Source organism: Pistacia vera, unplaced genomic scaffold, assembly GCF_008641045.1.
Source record: "Pistacia vera cultivar Batoury unplaced genomic scaffold, PisVer_v2 Contig461, whole genome shotgun sequence".
Classification (NCBI taxonomy): domain Eukaryota; kingdom Viridiplantae; phylum Streptophyta; class Magnoliopsida; order Sapindales; family Anacardiaceae; genus Pistacia; species Pistacia vera.
Window position 1 is genome coordinate 84,441 of NW_022196292.1, and position 23,708 is coordinate 108,148.

Here is a 23,708-nt window from a genome sequence, read left to right on the forward strand (position 1 = left end):
AGTACTTGAATGTAGGGTGACTGATGAATTTGTTTGTTCTAGGATTTATTATCATTAGTTCAACCCTTTATTGTCATTTGAATTATCAATTTGGTCTCTTCCATTTTAGATGGGAATATTGATTAGAATTGACATGACTATTCTTCAACATTTGTCAATTTTGACTCTTATTGTTGTTTTGAATATAATTTCTTTGTAATTCCTTATGAGATTAAACCAGATTATGGTAATCTACCTCATTAGCTAATGATTGTTATTCATACGGAGAGTCAAGACCTAATCTGTTAATTTGGTGTCAGTTGTAATTGTTTGCTTCCAAGAACAAATTTTGGGTGGTCAAGGAAGAGATTCTTCAAATTGTGATTGTGACATAAAATTTACTCTGCTATATTTATTACCAGTTAATAATGAAAGAATCAATTAATTAATTAATATAGTTTCATTATTCAACCCAACACTAATGATAATTATGTTCTGCATGTGATGATAAATTGGATAATACTGCTAATTAACCATAAACCTTTACAGAAATCGGTTCGGAATTGGTTAGATATAATATTTGTATGCAAATAATAACAAATCAGAGTGGCGCAGCGGAAGCGTGTGGGCCATAACCCACGGTCCCGGATCGAAACCTGGCTCTGATAAAAGAGTAGCTTCTGCCATCCATTATTTTTGTTTTTTTTCTTAGTTCTGCATGATTTGTTGACGGTGTCTGGGAATATGAGATTCCTCTTCTATATATAATGAGTTAGACCTATCATTTAAAAGGATTTACTGAAAAAAAAGAAGAAAAAAACAGGTCCTGCTTCAACATGTGCAATCACTTTTATCATTGATGAATAGAATCTAACAATCCAATACATTTATACATTTGAAGTTATTGCTACAAAGAGATATACTTCCACTTCCCTTACAGGAACTATCATTTTTGTCATCATGACAGTAATTTATCAGATTAAGAACGGTCTCTTATTTGTTTCTTCATCACAAATACTGTTTCTTCATCACAAATACTGAAAATTATACCAACATCAATGCAAGATTTCGAGTAACTTATTCGTATCATTTCTGTTTAATCTTCAAAGAACTTGCAATAGGACTCTTGATCAACTTGAAGGGACTACAGAAAGTTCCAACCGCCCTGTCTATTCTTCACCTGGCTTCAAAGTGATTGGTTTTTCAATTGCTGCCCCATCAACGCAAAGCATCTGTTTGTATTCTTCATCTCCAAAATCCACCATGGATTTTGATTTCTTCTCCCCTGGATTCCATACCATTGAGTAAAATCCAAAGAATGAAGTCAATGTTTGTCATGCTGCTTATCCTCAATTATCATAAAAACTTGGAAACTAGTATCTTGTTTGAATCTTTTTCATTTTGGGTTGGGGTGGGATAAGAAGTGAGGTTAAGTATTACCTAAATTGATAGAATGTCATATGCTTCTCTTGGCTGGGTACTATAAGCTATTAAAGACTACCAATATAGTTTGGCTTCAACTTGAGTAGAGAAAAGCTTACCGACATCTGGGAGTCCTTCTTTGCGTATAGTAAATGTCCGTTTCCTTTCATGATCAAAGATTGCAATCACATCTTTCGAATTAAGATAAACCCGATCAACCTGCAAAATTGGAAAGCATCTAAAAAGAGAGAACTTTCTGCAGCAGCACTGATGAAGTATAGTCATGCACATCTATGAGATCTATATAATGTGGTTGCATATAGAAGTTCCTTTTCCTATTTTATCACCGGAAGGTTCCTTTCTAATAAGCTTTTAAATATTACCTCAGATTCAAATGTTAAGGCATCTCCCTGTTCGGTGAAACGTTCCTTTTGACATAAGTTATCAAGATAGTCAAGAGTCTCCAGCCCTTCTATCCGCACTTCACTGTTAGAACAAATAATATGCTTTATTAGTGCTGATCATCATTATACAAGGTTTACTGAAGCTTTAGCAGCATTTCCATCCCTAACAATAGCTTTCAAAATAGATGCTTAAAAGTAGAATCAATCATATTACCACTATGAATATTCATATATACCTGATATCAGAGATGGAGAAATATGTATGGTAGGCAATTGAGAAACTAAATGGCTTGCAATTGATATTCCTGATGCGTGAAATCATTGTAAGATACCCATCGGCTGCCAATGACACCCTAAGACGAAACTCTAAACTGTGAAGGACAAATCCAGTCATTACAATTAAGTACAACTTGACAGAATAATTAGTCAAATAATTTTGGTGAGCAATTGGTCCAGGCTCTACTGTTCAACATTATGCAGGTTAGCATCTTTGAGATGTACTCAATTAATTTGCAGGCGCATAATGGTTTGTAGCTATATAGTTAGATCTACCTGTGTGGCCAGGTCTTCAAATCTTCTTCAGATGACTTAAGCAGCAGATCAACATACGTCTTTCCAAGGGAATCACTGGGATGCAAAGGTGGTGGATTGTCATCAATGACCCAAATCTTGTTCCTGGCAAACCCATGTTGCTCTAGTGATCCTCGGTTCCCAAACTAACACATATTGGAGAGCAAACTCACAAATTAGGCATGTCAAGACTATGACAAAACTAATACATTTGAGCATCAAAATACCTGTGGAAAGCATATGGGTATTCCTCCTCGCACTGCATGTGGCGGCTTGAAGATTGCCTGGATTTAATAGAATTCATAGACAGAAGAGACAAGAAATTGGAAAATCAGTTAATGTTTATAGGATTTATAAGATATATCATGCTTTGACACAATAGTAAAATATCACCCACCTGGAATACCTATACTACAAATTAAGTTACAATGAAATGGAAAATAGAAAATTCAGAAGTTTACCTTAGTACTTGTGAATAACAACTCTTCTCCCCTGTCGGTTCTCCATGAGAGCACCTGTCCTCCATGTAAGCTAATCTGGAAAGATGTCACAGCATCAACTTATGAATCAGAAGATGTATTTTTCTAAGCTAGCCAAAGCAGCAATTGGCAGTCAGAATTTTATAACCGAATGAGTTGGAAAGATTACAAGATTAAAATGAGTAAAAACTAAAGAGGAAAAAGATTCTGACCGTTGCAGAAGCCCCTCGAGGGTTCCGAAGCACAACCTGACCGATTCCATTTCTATCCTTGGTAACTTCAACTGCTGGTCTCTGATCATTGGCTGCCCCAGAATGATTCATAGTGAAAATACAATAAGGACAATATAAGAGGAAACAAACAAGACAGAACTCTCTCGCCCTCCTTCTCAATCCAAAACACAATGATTGAAGCAAACTTTGGAACTCCAAAAAGAAATGACCTGGGGATTGGTTGGATCTACTGAGTAGTACAAGAGTTTTTGTGATCGAATCCGGTTCACATCAGGTGGGAAATGTTTTGGCCTAAATTTGTGAGCTTGAAATATTAAAAAGAGGGCTTTGCAATCACTCAAGCAGTTTAGAAATCTGAACTTGCCCCAACACTTTTCTTGTGACACACCAATATTGTCGTGAAATGAAACTGAAATTCCAACTACTTTTTAGTCTTTCTTCACCGCCAAAACTGCCAAAAACACACAAGTCTTCTCAAAGACTTGATCTTGGTAATATGATTTCCTTTGCAAACTACCCAGAACTCACTTTCAAACATTATCAATATCTATCAAAGCAACAGAAGAATAGAGAACGAAGACGACCAACATTAATTACCCAGATAGACAAAACCTGTGTTAATGTCAAAGCTAGAAACCAAACAGCGGTTCCAATAAGGCCAACAGTGGCTAATTCGCACTCAAATTCCTTCAACTGCCCGGTTTCAAACAAAGACAACTATGACCAAAGCCGTTATTATGTCTACCAAATGGGAAGAAGAATTCTAAGGCAACAACTTCATAACTAAAAGATGAAAGGTCAAGAAAATGTTTCTGAATAAAGTGTCATCCAATATCTGGTCCGCCTTTGTCCCAAAAATAAAGAAACATTGAAAGGTCAGATTTTGAAGAGATCATTATAATATCATCCTCATGTATATCTAAGAAGGTGATTGACTGATAATTTGTTGGTAAAAAAGTTTTGATAAATCCAAATCTTATCAAATCAGGATGGATGCGTCAATTTGCTCAGGCGGCGCCTATAATATTTCTATGATGATCATAGTTCAGTGTGCGATGTTTGAATTTTCTCTGATAGTAGCGTGCATATTTTCTAACCCAAATGCCAAGTCCTCAAACTTGTTCCATTAGCTTGTCTCAATCTCTTAGTTTACGCAAGTTGAAAAGATTGCCATCATCTCTATCGTTTTGTTTAATCATTCTTGCCTTTATTTAGGCAAAGTTTTAAGGATGCCGAAATTAAGGACCACAGGTTACAGACCCAGATGATATTTTCTGCCTTCTGTTGCCACAAATTAAACTTAAAAAAGAATTCCTTTCTTTAGTCAACACAGTACGAAGGTATGGGGATTATTCAGAATCCATTTCACTTCTCGTTTCAATGCATGCATGTATCTAGTTGTTGAAAAAATGCCCCCTTCAGCATTCATTGTTTGCCCCACGGCAGAAACTTTGGCACACAAAAAGGCAATATATATGAATTCATCTAACATGTATTCCAAAGGCAATATCTATGAATTCATCTAACATATATTATTGGATTTTATAAACATCCTTTAAAGATGTAAAAGAAAAGTATTTTTATAAAATATTCAATCAAGTTTTGACCTACCCTTTTGAAAGATGAGAAACAAATGAAATAAGAGCTTTTAGAAAGTCTTTATTTATACTTGAAATTTTCTTCAAGGAGTACTTTTCATATTCACTGGTACCTCATATTCAAAGGAGATAAAAATCTTATTGGAGAGAAAATTCCAGCCATAGAAAAAGCTCCATGGGTAAAATTTATCTACATGGGCCAATGACTAGTCCGGGCCCCCGGGGCGTATAAAAACTCATGGGCCCAGAACCGATCTTTGAGGATTTGGGCTCAGGCCCGAGATTGCCTGGCCTTGCCCACCTCTAAATTTATATATTCGAGACCATATCTTTTCATCATATCAAAATAATTAAATTAATTTAATTAAAACCCAATTTTAAAAGGAAAATAAAAAGAGAAACTATTTATACTCCAGTATTTTCTTAGACATTAAATGATTATGCCATATTTGGTTCCTCTTGAAAGATCTAGACATTAATGAGTCTGCCTCATAAGGAAGAACACTTTTTTGTTTAATTGAAAAACTTCATTGTTATTTATTTTTTTTGAAAGGAAAAAAAAAAAAGTCTATGCTAGGCAAAGTATAGGCTGAAGAACAAAGTGCTACAGTGAGAACATAAATTCCATGTAACTGATACTACTCATCATAATTGGGAAAACAGGCTAAATAATTTATATACCATACGGTACCTGAAGAATGCGTCCAGTTTCTGTTCTCCACTCCACCAATAAAGAAGCACCAAAAGCAAAGAATTTTAGTTATGTTGAACTTGATAAAGGTTCAACCAACATGCATCAGAACCGGGGAAATGCTTGACATTCATTGACTCTTATGTACACATATCTCTCAGAGTATTTAGTATTTTATCAGATGCCAAAGAAACAAAAGATTATCACTAAAATGGATTTGAATCAAACATATAAAACTGCCTTAAAAGCACTTGCATAATAAAAATTGGATAGGCATGAGATATGCTCTAGCATAGTGGCTCGAATGCACGAACAATGAATCGCGAATGCACAAGAAGATGTCAAATCCACGACGAAACAATTCACAAAGGAATCATCAAGAAATTTTATTTAAAAAAAATCATTCATCATTGTTTGTAGAATAACAAGCCTATTTATGCTAAACTAATCCTAATGTTACTGGAACAAGAAATAAGAAAATCCTTATATTATGTATCACTAGAACAAGGAATTATATAATAAGAAAGTAAGGTTTAACTAAATTGAAACTTCCTATATAAACAACACTCCAAATGAAATGAATAAACTACTTAAATTCCTAAAATGAAACCCTAAATAAATAAGAAAGGGAAACAACGGGGAATCATAATTTAACCATAATTTTCCTACCTCACCAAAGGACTCAATTGCACAAATTCACTTCCTCCTTTTCAAGAGTGAATGAGTGATGCTAAATTTGTGAGTCAGCTATAACATTTTTCCAACAATAATCCCCACAAGAACAAACTCCACCTTTAAAATGATGGAACCTATTAGTGTCTCTAACAGATATGTCTCTTCTCTCAAAACTGGATATAAATTTTATAACAACATGGCAATCAAAGAAGATTCTTGAATCCTTCCACACTTTGCATACATATCAATTAGTGCCCTAGACACGGAAATAGCATCAGATATTCCTCTTCTGATAGAAAAACAATGAGCCGCCTTCCCGAGCATCAATGCTGCAATACTTCCACAGGCTGATAGCAAGCAAGGTATTGTAACACTGTTTGGCAGCATCCCCGCCGTCAGCATCTCTCTAAAAAGTTCCAATGCCTCAATACCTTTCCCATTTTGTGAGAAACCAGCAATCATTGACGTCCAAGACACAACATCTAATTCCACTCCTTGGCTCTGGAACTGCCTAAAGACCTCCAATGCATGGTCAACAAGACCATTCCTACAGAGACCAGTAAGAAAAGCACTGCAAACAACTGCATCCAAATTTTCCATCTCATGAAACACTTTCGACATATTCCATGTACACGCACACTTTCCGTACATATCAATAAGTGAAGTACTGACGCACTTGTTATCCGATAACCCGTCCTTAATCACAAAACCATGAATCTGAATCCCAAGTTTGGGATTCTCCAAGTCGCCCACAGCGGAAAGAACACTAGAAACACTATGCTCCTCCGGCGTAAATCCTTCAAAATGCATCCTTTGAAACAAAAGAACCGCCTCTTCATGATGTCCACTATCATTAAACCCTGCAATCATACCATTCCAAGTAAACACATCGGGCTCCACTCTTAAACGACCCATCTCGTTAAAGAGTTTTTTCGCTGCATCCACGCACCCTTGTCACGCGTAACCCGCAAGCAGAGCACTAAAAGTTTTCACATCCGGTTGGGCTAATCTATCAAACACTTTGTGAGCGTCCCCAATCCTCTGACATTTAACGTACATATGAACCAAAGAAGTATGAACAAACGAATCTAAATTAAACCCGTATACAGACACCATTGCATGAACTTGTTTTCCAGTTTCCAATGACAACAATCCAGTGCAAGCCTTAAGGATATTAGGCAACAAGTAAGTATTAGGTGCCACACCGTGAGAGAGCATTTGCGCGAATACACGGAGTGATTGAGTAAAAAGGTTTGTGCCATCGAAGTCTTGGTGATTTGCATATTGAGACAGAAGCTTTGTTGCGAGATCTGTGTCATTAGAGAGTCCAGTTTTGAGAATGTGAGCATGCGTTTGCTGTGTCTGTGATAGAGATGATTTGAGTGAGTTGAGCGTTGAATGTTTTCGAAGAGAGGAAGAGCTTGTTTCGTCAAGTGCATCATTCGTTACAGCCTTATTATTCAAACGCGGCTCTGATTTGTTCACGCAATAGTAAGTTAAGTTTGCCTCAAAAGGCAAGATAATACAATTAAGTTAAATAAATAAAAGCTAAAAATAACGAGGATGTGATTTATTTATTTTTAACTATAAATAGATAAATAAAGCCTTGTTTCTCGCCGTCCATTCCAGCAAAGAGAAGTCGAGGAACACACAGTGAAAAAAATGCGCAAAGTGATACTTTTTGTTTAATTGAAAAACTTCATTGTTATTTATTTTTTTTGAAAGGAAAAAAAAAGTCTATGCTAGGCAAAGTATAACGGGTTAAAATGTTTGATTATAAGATAAGTACTTATTTAAAATACCAAACTTTGAAGGCCCAATAAAAGTTGGCTTAGTTTGTACTTTGGGATTAGCTAGTGTTTCATCTTCACCTCTTTTTGTTTTCCTTGTTTTTCTTCTTTCGCTTCCCTTGTTTTGTTGGAATTAAAGCAGGAAATGAAGCCTCCATTCCAGCTTTTGCCTCTAGCAAGAACATCTGGAACCTCATAGTGTTAAACGCTGAAGGTTTTAACAGAGAAATAAATATAATAGAGCATAAGTGGGAAAATCAAAACAATTGAGTATCAATTAAATAAGTTAGAAATTGGAAAATCTTACCTTGTCCAATCATAAGAGTTAACAACTGTGATGGAATCCAGTGCCAATAAATTGCCTGCAGAGTCGAATACAACAATTCATTAGACTGCCAAGAAAAATATGTAGGCAAAAGCCTAGGTTGCTTTGGAACTACCTGGGGGAAACCCATAGTTCTAGTAACAACAATGCTACGGACACTGAAAAACTTGTACCGAAATTGTGTACCGATTTACGTGTATCAGGTCTCTGATTTTTTTAACAATTTTTTTCTAGTGAACAGCTGTCCATCAAATTTGGACGGCCTATGGGCGGGAGTCCATATATAAATGGGGACGCCCGTCCCTGAATAAAATACAATTAAACAAATTTGTTAAACATTAGGGACGGTCGTCCACAAATAATGGACGCCCGTCCTTGACCCAAATATGAAAAAAAAAAAAAAAATCTTTGGGGATGCTCGTCCACTAATTGTGGACGACCGTCCCTTACTTGTACTCATTCAGCTCATGCAGGTCGTGCTCATGCAGTTCGTGCTCATGCAGTTCGTTTAAGTAAAGCTCATGCAGTTCGTGCTCATGCAGTTCGTTTTAAGTAAAGCTCATGCAGCTCGTTTTAAGTAAAAATCATTGTGGACGGGCGTCCATAAGTAATGGACGCCCGTCCATTCTTTATGGACGGTCGTCCAACTTTTATGGATGCCCGTCCTTTCTTTTGCTTTAAAAAAAAAATAAAACAAAGGACGGCCGTCCATAAATGGTGGACGACCGTCCCTTTATTGTGGATGGGCGTCCATAATTAATGGACGCCCTCCATTAGTTATGGACGACCGTCCGTAAGGGTTGGACGACCGTCCCTTATGTAAAGGACAGTCGTCCCACCCTTATGGACGCCCGTCCTTTACTGTAATCAAAATAAAATAAAAAAAAGTCGCGTTTTAGGTTAAAAATTTTGGGGAAGTTTCAAAAATTAAAACACCAGCCAGCCATTACCATCTTCTTCGTCTTCCATCTGCGTTACTGCGTCTTCTTCATCTTTGCGCTCTTGTTCTGGATTCCTGTTATGCGCTTGTTCTTCGTCTTGGTAATTAAACACTTTCCTTTTTCAATTTTTATTTTCAATTTTGTTTTTTTGGTTGGATGAATGTGTTGAATAGAGTTGAGTTGATGAAATGAAATCCAGTCAATTTGGTGGGACTGGTTTGTGTGATTATGAATAGAAGTGTTCTGCCATTGATAAAGAGAAATGTAGTTTATTTTACGTGCTGGTTTGTGTGAACTACCGTGAATGGAAAATTGATTTTAGGCATATTTTAGGTGCAGCAGCAGGTAATTTGATTGATATCAAGAATCATAGTCTTCCATCCTGTAAGAATAATTAAGCATTAAGAATATAATTAGTCTGAAGCAGGAGCTGTCCAATGTATGCTTTTCACTAAAGATCAAGTATTCTAGCATGAATATAGAGAATGAACCAAAGGGGCAAAAGAAATTATAAGTATCTGTACTGTAATTACAACTACAAAACCTAACAAATAAGAACTAATATCACATACATATTACAGCATACAACTATTTGTCAAAATTGTCACTTGCTTACCACTAGAGGATGAACAAGTGAAATTGGGTAACACCATCAGACTTGTGTTGTAAGCAAAAGAAAAAAGCTCACCAGAATACTGTGAATCTCTTCTAGAAAAGGCCCAAGTAATGAAATCAAAGTCTGCATTTCCTTTTTTAGGGTGTCATAGTTTTCACCTTTTGCCAGGAGGAGATTGATGAGTTTGTCTTTGATGTTTCTGGATTAATAGTCTATTCCTAAGACCTTTGTCTCTTTTGTAGCATGTTCATTAACAGTAGATTAAATGATGGTAACAAACTCATATATCAGTGCCATGCAGAAATTGATGATGAGCTGAAAGTGTATATGTTAAGAGTAATTGGGTCTGTGTCTTTGGCAGATTATGATGATGATTTTTTTATGTATACAGGTTTTAGAACAAAGCAGAAAATGGTGAGGGCAAAAAATACAACCATTCCTCAGGAAGGCACATCCTCATCTGCAATTCAATTTCGAGACTTGCGACATAAAAAACAATACGAGGACGTGTCGAAAAGAGATATTTGCCTGGCAGAAGTTGGATTTAGGACTTCTAACAAGTTAGGTTTAGGTGATGAAATCAATGGTTGGATTAATCATTTGAAATGGGACCGTTTGGTCAGTATGAGATATGATGGATATAGACATTTGATATATGGTTTTTTGGTAGTTTGAAAGTTGCAGAGACGATAGTGATCAGTTTCAGGCGTATACAATGTTCTTTAGATTAAAGAATCAGAACTTTGTAGTGACACCACAAGATTTAGCACCTGGATATGATTGATTGTGAAGGTTTGGAAAACGTAGTAGAAACTGGGATTCAAACAAGCTTGGATTGATGTTTCCGGGATAGGGACTTACCATCCACATAGGTGTAAATCTACAAAGTTACAGGATCCACTATGAGAGTATTTCACAGATACTTGACTTTCACATTTAATGGTAGGAAAGAGACAAGGAAATGTGACGGTTAAGGATTTAGTTCATGGAAGCAGCGTAGAAGGGAGGCAAGTTAATTAACGAAGTTATTGATTAAGAAGTTGGGAGAGATCACGCAGAAAAAGGAGAAATATATTGGGGAATGCTTGTACGTTAATATGGAGAAGTTGAATATGAGATCACCCCTGATGATGCAACAAATAAGATTACGTTTTCTACAACTAATGTGTTGGGGAGTTGACATTGAATAGAATGGGTTTGATTAAAAAGAATGTGGCAGGACAATGGTTTCTGATTAGGGATGAAATAGGGGAGATGCAACGGTCAGGAAGGTGTTAGGATTCCAGAAGGGGTTAATGAAGGACATGTTTATGTGCGCAAAAGAAGAAAAACGAGTACTGAACCTGGACATCTGAGAATGTAGAAGATATGGCTTCTCAAACTTTACGGAAATAGAAAGCAAATTTGAGCGGATGGAAAAGTTTCAAGAGGAGCGTTTTCCACGTATGAGAGGCAAATGCAAGAACAACATGATCAATTGCAAAGTAATTTCAACACGTTTGCATCAAGAATTGAAGAAATAGTTGACATCATTGGAGACCGCTTGACAAAGATTTTCAGCATTATGAAGAACTTCTCAACAGTCCTCATCCTCCAGTCAACCTCCACCCCTGCACATGATGAAGAATTTTTCCCTTTTGTTTATAAATAGATTGATTGAACGATGTGTGTTAATAAAGATTGTTTTTATTTATAAATAAATTTGTCTTTTGTATAAATAGATTGTCTTTTGTTATACATATGTCAACAACTCTTTTCAATGTATATGTATATGTAATACTAGACATACCGAAAGACAATAAATTTCAAATCTCAAAAGAAATGCATATCCTAAATGGCATGTACAACCGGAGTCCGCAATGTGACGCTAATATATACTGAAAACATTCATAATAAGTTACATTAAAGTCATTATCATGAATTCACTACCCTACATAACCATGTGAAAATACAAAAAATAAAACAACTATATAAACATACAACTCAACTGCATTCGGTAGAATGCAATTCTACCAAATACAATTCTATAGCTTCAACCTGGCCAAAAATCACACCATCTCCAACGAGACATGTCATCATTTACAAACTCTGTCGAGTATAGAAAGTACTTTGTCTTGCAAGATTTGGAATCGGACCAGTGGACATTGTCATTGTTTAACAACACAAATTAGCACACGTTATAGAAAACTTAAGGCAATTACAATTATCAGATATACATAAGCATAACACATACCTGGTTAGTAACAACATCGTTCGACAACACTTGAGTTTCCGCATCGGTCACGGAAGTATATGAAAGAAACTGTTCCTTTGTCGCTGTACCGATGATCCTTTTCCTAAAAAGTATCATACACATTAATAATCAAGTCGAATATTCTAAACTTCAAATAAGTAAATAATGTTTAAAAAAATACTCAAATAATGTATAAGTCATACCAATCATTGTTTTTGTAATTTTTTCTTTTTAACCCTACGTACAATTTCTTCAATCTTCGATTGCTTTCTTCTACATGGAGGACGACCTTTGCTACGAGCTACGTCGACTAATAATAGGGTATTCCCCTCTTTCGGAGGACTGTCCCATCTTGACTAGTCAAACCGGTTCTGGAAGAGATGTTCACTGTTGTACCAAGCCCCACTTTCCTTTTGCTCCAACTGTTTCCTCATGTCAATCATAAACTCCGTCATCATATTATAATCTTCCCATTGTTTGATGCCAGATCCGCTACTGTCAGTATTAAATTAGACAATTTATCAAAACATTATCCTTCAATGTTGGTGCTCCACCTATTATAACTGACTTAATTCGTATGACATCTATTCACATTTTTCCTCCAAAGCCGTAAATGTACTTTTTCGGAAAGTGTGAAACCCTTTTATGAATCAACACCATAATGACATGTCTGCATAAAATCCCCTGAACTCAAACAAATGACAAGTACAGTGAATATCACACGAACTTTCTTCAAAGTATAGTGCATGAGGAACACGACAACTATTATCTCCAAACCAAACATCTTCCCAAACTTGAAACTCCTCGCATGAATCACATTTTTCAGAAAAGATAACTCACAATAAATCTTCCCCGCAATCTCATCTTGAAACTCTTTAAACTTTGCAGTTGTGTATGCACTTTGAAATTGTTTCAATAGGGTAATTGTTATGCATGGTATCCAAGATTTGAAAGATCTAAAATTAGTCTCCCTTTCTTTTTCACTTTAGCTCGCAATGCATATCATATTGTTCCACAAATTGTTTCAAAGTGGTTTTGGAATTGACATACCCATCAAAAAATGCATGCATACTTTCACTACGTGGGTAGTAGACATACCTGCCCAGAAAGTATCTTTAAGAAATGTAGGCACCCATCGTACTCTTTCTTTGTACAATCCACATAACCATGCATTCTCGTGAAGGTTGTGCACATCAACAAATTGGTTCCACTGTCTTCGAACTCTTCATGCGTAAAGGAATCATACAAAACATTTTACAAAAAACTTGATAGTTTCATATTCTTATACCCCCTTAACTTTTCAGGCAGTTTCTTCATATATGCCACAACACCCACTATGTCTTGTACCAGGGAAATAATCTCAATTGCATTTTGCATGGCCTTATCTGATCAGTGATTATTCCATTAGGAGCGACATCTATGCATTCAAGCCAAGAACGAAATAGCCATACAAATGTCTCAGTGTCCTTATGAGAAATTAACCCAAAACCTAAAAACATTGAATGTCCATGATGATCAACCCCCAAAAGCAGCAAATGGCATGTCATACTTGTTTGTCAGACACGTTGTGTCGAAGGTGATAACATCACCGAATTCTTTATATGCAGCCTTACATCTAGCATCAACCATAACACATTCTGTAATCGACTCTCTTCATTACATCAATCATGTACAAGAAATTTGAATTCTCCTTTTGCATTTTCCTAAAATACTCAAGTACAGCGGAAGCATCTCCAACTCCAAGTTGTAACTTTCTCACTTTTTCCATGTAGTTCCTACATAACTTTTTCTAGAAACGTCAAATTCTCTACACCTCCTGCCTCAACTGAACATGACTGAAAATTTTTACATGGTCTAATCCCAGCCACATCATTAACTTCAAGTCACTTTTCACATAAGGTTGTATCGTCGGTTAATCTTGAAATATCTTCTTTTTGTCGGACTTGTAAGATCATGGTTATGTTCAAGTACAACTGATTTAATTTCCATTTGCATTCCACATTCAAAGCACACTAATCCGACTTTACAATCTGTTTTGGCAACATGTTGTTTTTTCAAGGTATTTCTAGACTTACATCTCTCTTTCCAAAACAAGAACATACCACTGTCACAATATCTCATCTCTCCATCTTCGCCTTTCTTTGATTACGTATCATTGCTTCAAATCCCATTTTGTTCCATACCGTTGTAATACTTCACAGACTATCAACTGAATCAAACACCATTCCAATATGAGGCTCTACTTCTTCCTCTGCATATCCCATATCTTCAATTCATCACGTTCATTTTCCTAATTTAATAGTTTTATAATACATAAAATTAGAATGTACTAATACAACACATCAAAATAAACAATACGATACAATAAATTTAAAATCATGTTAATGAAAAAGTTAAGGTTTCAAGCACAATTTACCTCAACATCATTGAAATGAGGCAAACTGAATCTTCAATATTCTGTAATTTAATGCAAATCCAATACTAGTGTTCACGTTCACGAAATCTGATTCATAACAATCACCAACAAATTTTCTCTATCAGTTTTTTTCTATTGTAACATATATTCAATCCAAAATATAATACAAAACTAAATAAATGTATAAGTTATATATAAATTTCCACTGTAAAAAACTAAATAAATGCATAAATTATATAAAAATCGTTTATTAACTTGTACAAATCTTTCTAATCTCCCTTTCCACTGTAAAAAACTAAATAAATGCATAAATTTTATAAAAATCGGTGAATAACCTGGACAAATCTTTCTAATCTCCCTTTCCACTAAAAAAAATGGTTTGATGAAAAGTTTATAACTTTCGTTCTTCACACGGTAGCTGGAAAATGAGGAAAAAATGTTTGTTGCAGGAAGAAATGGCTGAGGAATGCACACGCAACACAAAGGCGAAGAACAGACGGCAAGGATGAAACAGAAGGGGAGGACGAATTTTGGCGCTGGTTTTCTTTCGCTCGAAGAATTTTGGCGCTTCTTGTTAGAGAAGTGTATTGGAGAAGCTAATGTAAACAAAAAAAAATTATTTAAAAAACATTTAATTTTGTTTTTAAATTTTAATTACATTAAAGGACGGGCGTCCTTAAGTAATGCACGCCCGTCCATTCTTTATGGACGGGCATCCATAAGGGTGGGACGACCGTCCTTTACATAAGGGACGGCTGTCCATAACTAATGGACGGGCGTCCATTAATTATGGACGCCCGTCCACAATAAAAGGACGGTCGTCCTTTGTTTTATTTTATTTTTTAAAGCAAAAGAAAGGACGGGCGTCCATAAAAGTTGGATGGCTGTCCATAAAGAATGGACGGGCGTCCATTACTTATGGATGCCCGTCCACAATGGTTTTTACTTAAAACGAGCTGCATGAGCTTTACTTAAAACGAACTGCATGAGCACGAACTGCATAAGCTTTACTTAAACGAACTGCATGAGCACGACCTGAATGAGTATAAGTAAGAGATGGCCGTCCACAATTGGTGGACGAGCGTCCCCAAAGTTTTTTTTTTTTTTTTTTTTCATATTTGGGTCAAGGACGGGCATCCATTATTTGTGGGCGTCCGTCCAAATGTAATGGACGGCCATCCCTAATGTTTAACAAATTTGTTTAATTGTATTTTATTCAGGGACGGGCGTCCTTTAAATGGGGACGCTCGTCCTTTGTATATGGACCCCCGTCCATATAATATGGACGGGAGTCCATGTGAGTGAACGGCTGTCCAAATTTGATGGACGGCCATTCACTAGAAAAAAATTGTTAAAAAAATCAGAGGCCTGGTACACGTAGGCCGGTACACAATTTCGGTGCAAGTTTTTCGGTGTCCGTAGCATTGTTGGTTCTAGTAAATAAAACTAAAAATGCAGCTGCCTTCCTTGAAACATTTTCAAAATCAGGATTTCCTTCCATTCCTTTTTGTATGATGCACTGAGAAAGTCCAATATAAGTAATTAGAACACAGTAAAAAATCTAAACATGTCTGAACTGTAGGTTTGAAGCAGACAGAGGCATACCTTTACCCTAATCAAGCAAGCCATCCCAGTCAAGATTGGGAAGATGTAAAAACTATCCGGAATAGACAGATCTTGGAACCATAGTGGTCCAACAGTTTGGAAAGTTGGAACTTTCTTTCCCATAATTGAAATCTGTTGGGGAGGAGGAAGTTACCAGATGACAAGAAAAACATGAAAGTAAAAGATTAAGTTTAATCAATTATTTGATAGATATTATTAGAAAACAAAATCTTACCGCAGAGTAAAGGGTGAGCGAAGTTGAAACATTAATACCGATGGCAAATATTGACTAATATTTCTGCAATTTCGAGTTTCAGTTAATAAACAAGAATGTGTGATAAAATAAAATTCACAAGTGGAGAATGGACACAAAAGTACATGTAAACAAAAAGAAAATTGTTAAAAAACTACTTACTTCGTAAAATACACGAACACGAGCACTTGTACGTAAACATTACCTAGAGACATACCGCTCTTCACCTGCAAAGCAAAAAAAAAATTGTTCATGTATCACAAAGAATATTTTTTGCATTACATCAAGCCTCACTGTATTCACATGGGAAAGTCTAGTGTGAAACAAAATCTCCTATAAGAACTTTCTACAATAACACAACATTTTTGTCGTAGATTCCACCATCCTGGTTTAAAAATCTACCTAGATGTTGCAAATATGACGAATGACCACAGGCTTTACACGTCAAGCATTGAGTGCGGATAGCAATTTCAAGGATCCAGCAATTTATAACACAAGATAGAAGAAACAACCATGATACCAGATGTATCAACCATTGCAAGAAATCCTTCTGTTGTTGAACCACTGACTATAGAGCAAACATGAATAGCAAAGATAAGCATCCATATATAATATAACAAAGTAATGTCAAAAAAGAAATAGTTGTGGTGGAACCAAAAACGACACATGAGTAAGAGAAAACCCTTGCAGTAATGAATACATATATACTTTCATGTTAGTTGGGGCTGCTAGTTGTAAAACCAAAAGTGGAAGTGTTGCACTCCGTATCAACATAGTAGTCAAAAATATGGAAACCCACTTGATAAACTTAATAATCAATACACATCCGAAATAGAAGAAAAAAAAAAAAAATCCATGGCATCTCTGAAAACCTTGCCAATACTATAAGCTAAATAAACAAAATATGACATATTGCATTTTCAAAGAGCATATTCATTAGTTACAAATTTATTATATTAAAGGAGCAAAATCCAACATATTCCACAGTAACCCTAAACTAACTAAGGCCTTAACATGCATTCCATTCGGATATCAACTAAACAAATGCAAATAGTTCCTTACTAGCTAAAGCGGGTGAAGTCATGTACCATACTGATAGCATGCTGCATCACTTCGATAGGAAAGAAAGAATCAGTAGCAGCAACAACAGTTTCATTGAGCAACCGAGTCTGGTTAACAACCGCTTGTAAAACGTTCCCCAAACCATCTCCGACATTACTTGACATGTGCTGACAGTAAGCAGAACCAGCACTTGGCGCAAGAACAGAGTGCATAGTTCTTGCACCGGTGAACAAACAACCAGATCCATACAAGTTGCTTCCAAAGAACCTTGGCTGAAACAAATTTTCGTTAGGAGAGTTATGTTTGCGATCGTGAAGATAATGAATGTAACTGATTGAAGGATTGTAACGCCCCACTTGAGATACGTAGTTAAGACTTGATGAATGGCTTGAATGTTTATTGATTTACCCTCATTTGAGTTTGTATGTTGTTAATTGTTTGGTTTGGTTGAGTGGTTGCCCTGAAAATTGTAAAGACTTGGCAAAATTTTTGATGTTATAGTCTTCGCCGGGGCGAAAAAGAAGCTTCGCCACGGCGAAGAGGTGCTACAACCCACGGTGTAGCTGCTGTAAGTTTTCGTCGGGGCGAAGAAATAGCTTCGCCGTGGTGAAGACTCGGCTGAAAATTTCCTTGAGTTTTTAGAGAATTCTTCCTTTGGGGCACAATGACCATTCTACCCCTTATTGGCAGGAAAAGTAGGGATTGAAATATAAGGAAATTGCATGGAGAATAGTTTATTTGGGGGTGCATTTGCAAAGAATTAAAGGATAAAGATGGAATTCCTAAGAAACAGTAAGGGTAAGATGGGAAAGAGGGGAGAAAATATGAGATATTAAGGGTTTAGTTTTAGAAAACCTTCTCATTTCTTTCTTTCCACTGCCTCTTTCATCCTTCAATTCTCTCAAATTTTCATTCAACTTTTCAAGGATTTTTGGAGGGTTTTTGGCTAGAAGTTGATACAAGTTGATCCTAAGCACTTAAAGGTAAGAATCCTTACTCTAGATGTTAATTTTATTGGTGTAAGAGTAGGATCCTTATTGAGTTTGTGTTTAAGGTTTAAGAGAAAGTATCAAGCCATCAAGAGTGGAGAGCTTAAGTGGATTTTGCTTGAGTTTAAGGTAAGTAAATCCACCTAAGTGTGATTTGCATGATTGAATGATGTGTAGAGATTTCTATATGATTAATTGATTGAATTTTTATGTTTGTCATGTATTGATGGATTTATGAATGAGTTTATTGTTGTTTATGAAGAGAATTCCACCATGAAAATAGTAGATTGTGTTGATAAAAGTTGGTAGAAGTATGGATAGAATTGAAAGAATTTTGAGAGGAATATTTGAAGTGTATTTCCTTTGCAGGATGTGTGATGAATTAAAGGAGTTGAACTCCAATTTTGGATGGTTAAGAAAGAAGTAGAATTATAGTAAGAGTAGAGTTTATGTATGCACAAATATTGTTTGATGAAATGCCTAAAAGAAGCATGAGTAGAAGTAGAGAACCTTACTTTATGCAATATATCATATTTGCATTTCATGAATGCATATAAGAAAGATTCTAGGCATGAGCCATCCATATGCATATGTTTATTTGAATAGTCACCTAAGAAAGAAATATGAGAAATGAGAAAGAAACACTCTAAGAATAGAGATAAAGAAAAGAACTAATTCTTTTAGAATAAGAGAAAGAAAGAGTTAGCACTAGAGAAGTGCTAAAGAAGAGAAAAGAGAATAGGTTGTGTGATGGGGAGCCCGTCAGTGTAGAAATTAACCACATGTAACCGCCATGAGAGAGCGGTATCCGCCATGAGAGAGCGGAATGAGAATGAGAAAAAGAATTCATATAGCCGTGAAAATACATGTGGGTGAGGGCTATACAAGAGAGAGAGTACACTCACATGACTAAGGGTTCTGAATCCATGCATCAACCAAGACCGGTCGGCGAAGAATAAGAAACCATGAGAAAAGAATAGAAAGAAAAGAAAAGAGAGAAATGCATTGTTATGATTAGTGCATATGCATCCCATCCATGCATGTTAGTATGAGATTCTCCATGGGTGATGAGAATAGAAAGAAAGAAAAGAATAGTGAGAGCTAAAAGTAGAATAAGAAAAGAATTGAAGAGTAATACACGGGGACTATGGAATAAAAGATTTACTTACTGAGCATTTTTGTGCTCACCCCGTTATTTTCTATGTTTTTACAGGTCATAGGTGAGGACTTGGTCGGATGGACGTTGGCAAGTGGAGAGACTTGGCTGCACTGTCCACTGTTTTGAGAGTCTTCTTGTACAAATGATATTGTACTTTGTAAAGAATGTATATATTAAGTAAAGAAAAATTTTTGGGCCCTACTATTTTGATAAGTATACTTGTCTTTTCATTAATATATTTAATGATTTTGATAGTAGAAAGAAGTTGTTACAAGGATGCTTAACTCGAGCAACAAGCGTTGCTCTGGTCGAGAGGCTATGGAGATAAGCCATGGCTATAGAAACAACACCTTAGGAGAACAAAATAAAGAAATCAAATAAAGCTGAGAAAACTAAAAGTAAAAAACATAAGAATGTTAGAGTAGGTGCTCTAAAGTCAATTAATTATTGTAGAATTGACTCTTTATAATAATATTTATTAATCAATAAAATGTTAGAATTGACTCTTTATAATAATGTTTATTAATCAATAAAAGACATTTTAAAATCATAATTGTGTGTATTGATATATGTCCTTAGAATGGTAGAGCACGATCCTAAAGCATAGCTTGTTCTGAGAGCATAGCTCGATCAAAAAGTATGGAGAACTTGATCTGAGAGCATAACTCGATCAGAAAGCATGAAGTGTTTGATCTGAGAGCATTGCTTGATCAGAAAGCATGAAGAGCTTGATCTGAGAGCATGGCTCGATCAAAAAGCATGGAGAGCTTGATCTGAGATTACGACTAGATCAAAAAGCATACAGAGTTTGATCTGAAAGCATTGCTCAATCAAAAAGCATGGAGAGCTTGATCTAAGAGCATGACTCGATCAGAAAGCATGGAAAGCTTGATCTGGGAGCATTGCTCGATCAGAAAGCATGGAGAGCTTGATCTGAGAGCATTTCTCGATCAGAAAGCTTGGAGAGCTTGATCTGAGAGCATAGCTTGATCAGAAAGCATGGAGAGCTTGATCTGAGAGCATAGCTCGATCAGAAAGCATGGAGAGCTTGATCTGAGAGCATTTCTCGATCAGAAAGCTTGGAGAGCTTGATCTGAGAGCATAGCTTGATCAGAAAGCATGGAGAGCTTGATCTGAGAGCATAGCTCGATCAGAAAGCATGGAGAGCTTGGTATGAGAGTAATGCTCAATCAGAAAGCTTGGAGAGCTTGGGAGCTAGAGAACTAGTGAGCTCTTTCTAATATGAGAGATTTGAGCACATGATCTGAGCGATTTGGCTACGTGATATGAAGTTAAAGATCAGAGTGATCTAAGCGCGCAATCTGAGCGATCTGGCCACGTGATCTGAGAACTCTGATTTGGAATATGCTTCAGTATTTTGATGATAACTTGAGCTGTATACCTCATATTTGGATGATTCTTGGACCTTCGGAAAGCTAACTCGAAGGGCTACAATTCTTATGTTTACCATTTATCCAGATTCAGACTTTATCCTGCTCATATTTTCACATTTGATGACGTGATTCTAGATTAAGAAGTTGGGATCTGTTAAAGAAGTTGAGACTTGAGGGAAAAACATTGAGAGCTGTTGTGAATCAGGCCCTTCTTCTAGCGCCAAAATGTTGATACAAAAATCTGTACCAACCAGAGAATTCCGATTGACCCTGTCGGAACCGGAATGGATATGCGCGTGATTCGGATAACTAGCAGTGGATAAATAATAAATGCAATAAAGTAAATGACAGAGAGATTTTTAAAGTGGTTCGGCAAGTTAGAACTTGAGCTTACGTCCACTGTTATCTTATTGTTTTTGAGAGCTTACAATGAATAGTATAATTCATAAGAAAATTTGCTTAGAACAATTGCCCAGCCCCTCTTGAAAACAAGTTATGATGGGTTTATATAACACTCATTTACATGATAGAGTTGAGATAAGATTCAAATACGTAGGATTATGAAGTTGCATGATCTTCAGCTACCTTAGTTGGAATCTAAGTCAATCTGAATATCTTCCTTCCAAATTGAGTTAATCTAATTGTCTTCTCTCCTAATAGGGAATTATCCTCTCCAGACTGACCGCACAATAGTATGATTACTTAATTCATTATAACATTACATTATAGTACGATCACATAATTAATTATAACCATTACATAATGAAATGATTATTTAACTAATTATAACATTATATTATAAACATTAGTAATTTACTACATTAGTACAATATTTAATTAAATGATTAGAAATTTAATTAATCATAACATTACATTATAAACAAATGATTACTTAATTAATTATAACATTCTATTATAAATATTAGTACAATACTTAATTAAATAATTAGAAATTTAATTAATTATAATATTATATTAAAAATTTATAGTATGATTACTTAATTCATTATAATATTACATTATAGTATAATCACACAGTTAATTATAACATTACATAATGAAATGATTACTTAATTAATTATGATATTATATTATAAACATTAGTAATTTATTACATTAGTACAATACCTAATTAAATTATTAGACATTTAATTAATTATAGCATTACATTATAAATTTATAGTATGATTACTTAATTAAATGATTACCTGATTAATTATAACATTCTATTATAAACATTAGTACAATACTTAATTAAATTATTAGAAATTTAATTAATTAAAACATTATATTATAATTAAATAATTACTTAATTAATAATAACATTACATTAGATTATAATCACTTAATTAATTATAAATTTATAACATTATATTATAAACATTAGTAATTTACTATATTAGTACACTGCTTAATTAATGATTAAAAAATTAATTAGTTATAATATTACATTATAGATTTATAGTATGAGTACTTAATTAATTATAATATTTCATTATAAACATTAGTACAATACTTAATTAAATGATTAGAAATTTAATTAATTATAATATTAAATTATAGATTTATAGTATGATTGTTTAATTAATTGTTTGTGTTTTGGTTTTGATTGACGAATTTTATGTGAATTGTGATGAATTGATTGAATTCAAGTGTTGCCTAGAGATTAGAGGATTTATGAGTCACATTGGATACAATGAATGAGTAATCAAAATTTGTTAGGGGTGTATTTGTAAACTTTTAAGGATTTTTTGTCATTTTTAAACTAATAGAGGGTAATTGATTTTTTATAAGATACCTGAGAAAGGAACCGGAACCTGCATTTTAGATTCCGGTTCCTTGAATTTAAGAACCTGTACTGTATTGTGCGGTTCCGGTTTCGGTTCCTTTTTTTAGGAATCTGCACTGTATGATTCTGGTTTCGGTTCCATTGAAAAATGCAGGGTACCCGAAACCGCTCACCCCTAGATTTGGCTTGATTTCGAAGAAAGAATTTCGGATTTATAAGGGTTTCAGGATAGGCTTGGGTTTGGGCCCTTATAATTGAGGCCCAAAAAGCTGCTTTGCATTTGTGGGTCTTGTGTCTTCCTATATTTCAGTCAGGCCCGAATTGGAGGAAAAATTTAGAAGAAATTTAAGACGAGAGAGACAGAGAGAGAGAGCAAAAAGACTGGACTTGACCGTGTCATATGGCAGTTATAGTAAGATTCCAAATAGACCACTAAAGATTGTGTTTCCATCGATAAGACACATATTGAACAGGGGTGTATGTAGTAAAAGTTCAAACTGGCGACAAAGTGGAAAGAGATACCCACATTACTATTAGGGTATATCAGATGCCACATTACTTTGCTTCTTGTTCCTAATATTCATCCAAGACTCTGATGTCTCCAAATGAATTTTGCACCTTACTAATCACCGTTCTCACGATTGTTTGCTTTTCTCGTGCAAAATTGAACATGGGCTCATAGTTTATAGTTATGGTCGTGGGCTTTTTTGGATCGATTTCATTCTATTCGGTTGTTACTTTACGATGCCTATTAGAGGTGTTCAAAAAAATATAAAAACCGAACTGAACTGAAAAACTGGTTAAACGAAAAAAGGGCTCGATTACGGTTCGAAAAATTCAAAAAACCGGATTTTCGGTTCGAGAAAAAATTAAAAAGGATTAACCGAAACCGGTTTTACAAATATATAATAATAATAATTTTATTTCATATTTCTATTTGTATCAATTTTTAATGTATTGTTAGTAGTGGTCAATGGATATGTATGAATGCTTAATTTTTATTTGGATATGTATTGTTTATATTTACAATTTAATTTAGAAAAAAATTAAAAAAAAATAAGTTTTATAAAAAAAAGGGAAAACCG

The 23,708-nt window shown here is 35.1% G+C and overlaps 2 protein-coding genes across 2 annotated transcripts; both read right to left on the minus strand.

Annotated features, from left to right (window-relative positions):
- Positions 1 to 1,148: 1,148 nt before the first annotated feature.
- On the minus strand, positions 1,149 to 3,357 carry LOC116145403 (putative glucose-6-phosphate 1-epimerase; the record flags this gene model as incomplete). The annotated part of the gene is made up of 9 exons (XM_031430868.1): positions 1,149 to 1,264; positions 1,521 to 1,620; positions 1,785 to 1,887; positions 2,042 to 2,176; positions 2,358 to 2,521; positions 2,603 to 2,659; positions 2,837 to 2,911; positions 3,067 to 3,158; positions 3,297 to 3,357. Coding segments are annotated over 9 exons (903 nt in total), but the record flags the coding sequence as incomplete, so codon positions are not given.
- Positions 3,358 to 6,237: 2,880 nt separating this feature from the next.
- On the minus strand, positions 6,238 to 17,504 carry LOC116145404 (pentatricopeptide repeat-containing protein At1g20230-like). The gene is given in 10 exon segments (XM_031430870.1): positions 6,238 to 7,523; positions 8,149 to 8,203; positions 11,957 to 12,059; positions 12,353 to 12,451; positions 13,304 to 13,445; positions 15,762 to 15,891; positions 15,978 to 16,109; positions 16,251 to 16,275; positions 16,393 to 16,457; positions 17,319 to 17,504. Coding segments are annotated over 10 exon segments (2,223 nt in total).
- Positions 17,505 to 23,708: the final 6,204 nt, after the last annotated feature.